The sequence below is a fragment of the Montipora capricornis genome, chromosome 13 (assembly GCF_036669925.1).
Source record: "Montipora capricornis isolate CH-2021 chromosome 13, ASM3666992v2, whole genome shotgun sequence".
NCBI lineage: Eukaryota > Metazoa > Cnidaria > Anthozoa > Scleractinia > Acroporidae > Montipora > Montipora capricornis.
The window spans coordinates 29977411-29984910 of NC_090895.1; the positions used below are offsets into that span (position 1 = coordinate 29977411).

Sequence of the window (7500 nt, forward strand, 5' to 3'; positions counted from 1 at the left end):
CTGTGTATAGCTATGTATACCTTTGTATAGGTCTGTATAGCTCTGTATAGCCCAGTATAGCGCTGTATAGCCCAGTATAGCGCTGTATAGCTGTGTATAGACCTGTATATCTGTGTATAGGTATGTATACCTGTGTATAGGTCTGTATAGCCCTTTATAGATATGTATAGCACTGTATAGCTGTGTATAGACCTGTATATCTGTGTATAGACCTGTATATCTGTGTATAGGTCTGTATACCTGTGTATAGCTCTGTATAGCCCTTTATAGGTCTGTATAGCGCTATATAGCTGTGTATAGACCTGTATAGCTGTGTATAGCTATGTATACCTGTGTATAGGTCTGTATAGGTCTGTGTAGCCCAGTATAGCGCTGTATAGCTGTGTATAGACCTGTATAGCTGTATATAGCTATGTATACCTGTGTATAGGTCTGTATAGCTGTATATATCCTTGTTTTGTTGTATATAGCTCTGTATAGCCTTGTATAGGTATGTATAGCTGTGTATAGCGCTGTAGAGCTGTGTATAGACCTGTATAGCTGTGAATAGCTATGTATACCTGTGTATAGGTCTGTATAGCTCTGTATAGCCCAGTATAGCGCTGTATAGCTGTGTATAGACCTGTATATCTGTGTATAGGTATGTATACCTGTGTATAGGTCTGTATAGCCCTTTATAGATATGTATAGCACTGTATAGCTGTGTAAAGACCTGTATATCTGTGTATAGGCCTGTATATCTGTGTATAGGTCTGTATACCTGTGTATAGCTCTGTATAGCTGTGTATAGCTCTGTATAGCCCTTTATAGGTATGTATAGCACTGTATAGCGCTATATAGCTGTGTATAGACCTGTATAGCTGTGTATAGCTATGTATACCTGTGTATAGGTCTGTATAGGTCTGTGTAGCCCAGTATAGCGCTGTATAGCTGTGTATAGACCTGTATAGCTGTATATAGCTATGTATACCTGTGTATAGGTCTGTATAGCTGTATATATCCTTGTTTTGTTGTATATAGCTCTGTATAGCCTTGTATAGGTATGTATAGCTGTGTATAGCGCTGTATAGCTGAGTATAGATCTGTATAGCTGTGTATAGCTATGTATACCTTTGTATAGGTCTGTATAGCTCTGTATAGCCCAGTATAGCGCTGTATAGCCCAGTATAGCGCTGTATAGCTGTGTATAGACCTGTATATCTGTGTATAGGTATGTATACCTGTGTATAGGTCTGTATAGCCCTTTATAGATATGTATAGCACTGTATAGCTGTGTATAGACCTGTATATCTGTGTATAGACCTGTATATCTGTGTATAGGTCTGTATACCTGTGTATAGCTCTGTATAGCCCTTTATAGGTCTGTATAGCGCTATATAGCTGTGTATAGACCTGTATAGCTGTGTATAGCTATGTATACCTGTGTATAGGTCTGTATAGGTCTGTGTAGCCCAGTATAGCGCTGTATAGCTGTGTATAGACCTGTATAGCTGTATATAGCTATGTATACCTGTGTATAGGTCTGTATAGCTGTATATATCCTTGTTTTGTTGTATATAGCTCTGTATAGCCTTGTATAGGTATGTATAGCTCTGTATAGCGCTGTAGAGCTGTGTATAGACCTGTATAGCTGTGAATAGCTTTGTATAGCTGTGTATAGGTCTGTATAGTTCTGTATAGCCCAGTATAGCGCTGTATAGCTGTGTATAGACCTGTATAGCTGTATATAGCTATGTATAGTTCTGTATATATCCTTGTTTTGTTGTGTATAGCTCTGTATAGCCTTGTATAGGTATGTATAGCTGTGTATAATGCTGTATAGCTATGTATAGACTTGTATAGCTGTGTATAGCTATGTATACCTGTGTATAGGTCTGTATAGCCCTGTGTAGGTATGTATAGCTGTGTATAGTACTGTATATCTGTGTATAGCTCTGCATAGCCCTGTATAGCTATGTCTAGCCCTGCACATCTGTGTATAGCTCTGTATAGCCCTCTATAGTTGTGAATAGCCCTTTATAGCTATGTATAGCTTTGTATAGCGCTGTATAGCTGTGTCTAGACCTGTATAGCTGTTTATAGCTATGTATACCTGTGTATAGGTCTGTATAGCCTTTTATAGGTGTGTATAGCTCTGTATAGCGCTGTAGAGCTGTGTATAGACCTGTATAGCTGTGTATTGCTATGTATACCTGTGTACAGGTCTGTATAGTCCTGTGTAGGTATGTATAGCTGTGTCTAGCCCTGTATATCTGTGTATAGCTCTGTATAGCCCTGTATAGCTGTGTATAGCCCTTTATAGGTATGTATAGCTCTGTATAGCGCTGTAGAGCTGTGTATAGACCTGTATAGCTCTGTATAGTTATACCTGTGTATAGGTCTGTATAGCTCTGTATAGCTCTGTATAGCTCTGTATAACTTTGTATAGCGCGGTATAGCTGTGTATAGACCTGTGTAGCTGTGTATAGGTATGTATACCTGTGTATAGGTCTGTATAGGCCTGTATACGCATGTATAAATGTGTATAGCCCTGTATGTCTGTAGAGCTCTGTATACCTGTGTATAGCCCTTTATAGCTGTGTATAGCTATGTATATGTGTGTATAGCCCTTTATAGCTGTGTACAGCTCGTTATAGCGGTGTACAGCTGTGTATAGCTGTGTATGTATGTATATAGCTGTGTATAGCTGTATATAGCTGTGTATAACCCTTTATAGCTATGTATAGCTGTGTGTAGGTATGTTAGCTGTGTATGATTACGTTGTGTACCTCCAGGACATAATATGTATGTAATGATATAATATGTATTGGGTACATAATAATTCCCCATACATGACGTACCTACCAGAGCTCTCGATCCGAGGCGCTGGCCAAGAGGATCGCAGCTCTGGGAACGAGAATGCCGTCCCACCGGCCAACTTTCAAGATGGCGGCGGATGACGATGAAGACAATTTTGCAAGTTTTGGAACACCTTTTGAGCCACTGGAAGAAGATGTACAACGTAAGAAAGCAATTCCGGTGTATGAGCAGATTGTTACAGATTCTGAAGGCAGGAGACGATTTCATGGTGCTTTTACAGGCGGGTTTTCCGCCGGTTATTTCAACTCGGTCGGAACCAAAGAAGGATGGCAGCCTTCTACGTTCGTCTCGTCACGCTCAAAAAAACTTGAGCATAAAGCACAGAGACCTGAAGACTTTATGGACGATGAAGATATGGGTGAATTTGGGATCGCTCCTAAACGGATCACAACAACAGAAAGGTTTTTGTCAGAGGAACAGGAAATTCAGAATCGCCGCAAGCGGATGGTCTCCTCTGGGAATTCCCGCGGAGTTATTCCAGGAGATCCCGTGTTGCAAGATCTTATTTTACCCGTAAATATGTCATTTGGTGTCGAACTGTTAAAAAAGATGGGCTGGAAGGAGGGGCAAGGAGTTGGACCACGTGAGAGAAAAACAAGGAAAAAGGTGATTGAAATCTAGAACGCTTACAGTGACTTCTTCTAAACCTTAATGTGAATGGTAGTGATAATACTTATTGTTATACTTAGGAGTAGGATTAGGATAAGAACTATGATAATGATAATGATATTAATAATGACAACAGTAATACTATTGTGTAGTTCCAGAAAATATCCATAACCCCACCACGGAGAGAATTTCATATAGGACCCCCCCTCCCCTTCGGACTTTCCATTTTAGCGAGGACGCGGTAACCCCCCTCCTCCATGGAAATTCCAAAAACTGTCGAACACCCCCTATACCCCCTGGAAATTATGTTCTTCCAAACAAACAACAAACAAGAGGCCGTGTATCTAGCGTCAGGCACGTATTTGAGACAATGTGGTAAACGTTGCATACATGCGTAAGTTAAAAGCCACGAATCACCCTAAATACATAACCTTAACTTTATTATTTTTATGTATACATTAGCTGGTCTAAAACGTAAAATACAGTATTGCCAGTATTCAAAGGCAGCTACTATCATACTAGTTGCATATAAACAGTTTTTTGAGCTGTTTACAAATGTGTGAAATATTAATTTTGCGCACTTGAAATGGACACAATCGCAAGCACATTTAATGACGCATTTTTTACAAAATTATGTAATGAAGAAGAGAAAAAGAGAGACCAATGAGTTAATAGCAACTTTTCTGTACTCATCTTGCCAAATGACAGCCTCTAATATACACTGTATAAAAGATGCTTCACAAATGCAGTGATTCTCGATAAGTATCCAGCAAGAACATTCATTGGCAAGTTACCAGTCCATCACGGACAACTACTACTACTCTTTGGAGACTGGTGATGAGTAATGGCGGCACCTTTCCAAAATCGTCTTTTTTTCTTAAACTGGCATCAATTGAAGAACCAGGCATATTTATTCATGTGCAAATTAGGGATCGGGTATTCTAGAGTTTAACCCAGTTGGGTAGTCGGGCGCTAAAGATCATTGTTAAGAAAGGCCTAAAGCACCCATTGGAGTCAGAGGCACTGCTGTACCTCCCAAGAGAGGTTAGAGGACACAGGGCTCATAAATATGTTGAGTACTTGTGCTAACCAATCCCATGAGAAAAGTAATGTGAGACTTCAAGAAACGTTCAGCAAAGACTGGACACTAGTCATTGCTTAAAGATGAGACCAAGAATGCAAAAGAGCTACATGTAGACCTTGACTTTATGCTGGATGAGCTTAAGCCAACTTACTGACCAGCAGATGGTAAAGAGGTGAGTGGGAGATGGGTATGTAAGCAGAAAGGGCTCAACTGGAACAACTCAGCCAAGAGATTGCAAATAAGGGTGCAAGCTGTGAAAGAGCAGGTGGGAAGATGACCAGTTAAGCAGAAAATGCTTTGATTGGATGAAGGAGAGGAAAAGTGGCACCTCAAACACAGCATTAGTGGAAGATAGAACTAGTCTTTGTAAGCAACTCCTGACGACCAAGTTTTGCCATCACAAAAAGACAGAGATTAACATCAGTCCGGATTTGTTGTGCACAGTAGGTAGATGTGTAGGGAGTACCTGGAGAGAATACCCCACGTCTTGTTAGGCTGGGATTCCTTGACACAAGCAAAGTACCTTGTACATGTACGACACGACTTGGCTCTAATGATTCAGTTTTTTGTTATGCCTGGAGATCAGAACTTGGTGTCCAAGGTTCTATCATGGTACTTTCAGTCTAACCTACAGTACTTAAGCCCCTGTAAAGAAGGTGAAGGAGCTAGAGCTTTCAGGGATGTATCAGTTGAGTGGCAATGATTGATGACGAGCTCTCTGTGGATGGATAGCAGGTAATCTGGGGATGCAGAAAAGACAACCAAGTACTCAATCCTTTGAGGTCAGAGCTAAGCTGCAATCAGGCTTTTTGCCAGGATTGCATTAGTGGCCATCCACCAATGATTTCTAACTTAGGTGCATTTCCCGCGATTTTCAGCCAATAAACGCATTGATCAAACTTTAAAGTTGATTGCGTTGTTTTCTTGCAAAAAAACATTAAAATGGGTCGAAACTGCATTTGATCATTTTAATGTGATTTAAGATTTTATAAGGTTTTTTTTTTGTGCTCAATTTCGCTATTAATATCCTACATGTAAATGATAGGCAAAGTACAGTGTATTTTCCTATTGATGTATTTTTGATTATTTTTATACTGAGTCACGGGCTGTACCTCATTTCAGTCAGGTGTTGGTCAATGGCAATAATAATTATCATCATAGTAATAATGCCAAATAATAGCAGAGCTTAGGGCATGTACTGAGCACCATGGGGAAGAAAATATGGTAACCCATGCAAGTGAGAAAATTTGGTTTCGGTCACTGTACGACCGTATGACTGTCCACCCCTCCATGTATGTGAATGTGACCCGTACCATGTGACCATATCGCGGGTTCAAGTTTAGAGCTCATCGAGGTCAGCTTTTTTTTTTTTGTACATTGACCATTGACCAGGAACTGGGTTTCGATTAGATCGCAGGCCCAAACCAGGTAATAAATAACTCAGAGCTCCGCTTTTAGGCTTGGCTTAATCTATATATTATAATGATGGTAAGATGTGATATTGATAATAATGATGATAGACACATTCTTTTATAGGTTTATGGTTGTTCTCTCCCTTCTGGTCTCTCATCATCACATATGGGTGCCAGTAATGAAAAAGAAGAAGAAGAAGAAGACATCTTTGCTGTTGGTCTTCTCTTTGCACCTAAAGATACTGAGATCTTTATCTTCACACCCAAAGATGACAAGCATGGATTGGGCTACAAAGGACTAGATCCTTCAACAGCTCTATTTGGAAGAGAGGACTTTCTTAGCATGGATCCTGTGTCAAGAGGAACAGGGAAGAAGGGCATATTAGGGGAGGTAATATTTTAAGGTATCTAATATTCAATTGATTTTGCAATGAATATGTAATACAACATGAAAGGCAGATCTTTACAAACTCAAGGCGAAGTCAAGAGTTTGTAAATGTGATGCAGATCTGATGCGAATATGGTATATGACTTTTAAATGTCAGCTTTTAAGTGTTAATGTACACTAGGTATTTTTGGTGCTTCAAGACATTTTAACAGGGAAAGAAACAGAAAGAGAAATCTGTATCGAATGTACAGATACCGTATTTACCCGTGTATATTACACACCTGTGCATGACATGTTCATGCAAAGCTAGCATGAAAAAAATTCATGTCCTGAATAAGAAAATTTGTCCCGCTACTTACAACAGTAAAGTGAATACATGTAAGCCTATGTAAAGAGTTTAAATACTGAAACCTTTATGCAAACTCTGTCTCTGAGTTGCCTTCGAACAGTTCTCTCGTGAAAGATTCATCTTTGCAAAGTTCATCTTGTTGTGTTCGTACAAAAGATGGTCTTATGTGTCATCAAGGTTGTTTATTACCCCACGATTTATCGATTAGGTTTCAGATAATTGAGTTCAATCGATGTGTTACATTCAGGACGACTCATTATCTCTTCAGGAATGTAGCTCTATGCACCAGCGATCCACAAAACCACGAGTTCTTCTGAGGGCTTCTTTTGGTAGCCATTGATTCCATCTGCCATCCACCTTTACCTATCCCAATATTTAAATGGGTTTATTTAAGGAAACATCAAGGGTCTGGAGAACTGAGGTCAATCCGCCAAGAATTACTGCTAAATTGGTGTTTTCTTGTACGAGCTTTAAGTCACATGAGCTTCAAAAGCATAAACAAGCAGACTTCTTCATCTCCCCAGTCCACCACGTTGCAGATGCCAAACTCTTCATTCCCTTGGTATCCATCAAGCCTTTCTCTTGACCAGCACCGATAACTCTGTGCTTGTTTTTAGGCACTGTCTTTCTCTTAAAAATCACCATTGGTCTTAATTTAGATCCGTCAGCACACATCAACACAACAGTTGAGTGATTCTTCTCATTTCCTGTTGTTCTGACTTATCTTGTCAATCTTCTCTCCAGTGTTTTGATCATTCAGTTCTGCAGCTTGTCAAAGTTCAGTGGCGTTTAGTCCATA

General features: G+C 39.8%; 1 protein-coding gene across 1 annotated transcript in view; it reads left to right on the plus strand.

The window, feature by feature from the left end:
- Positions 1–2903: 2903 nt before the first annotated feature.
- LOC138030181 (G patch domain-containing protein 1-like) overlaps positions 2904–7500 on the plus strand; it is a 10856-nt gene continuing 6259 nt past the window's right edge. The window contains exons 1-2 of the mRNA XM_068878064.1: positions 2904–3465; positions 6089–6355. Of these exons, the coding sequence (XP_068734165.1) occupies positions 2926–3465; positions 6089–6355 (807 nt within the window). The 5' untranslated portion in view covers positions 2904–2925. The remainder of the gene's footprint in view (positions 3466–6088; positions 6356–7500) is intronic.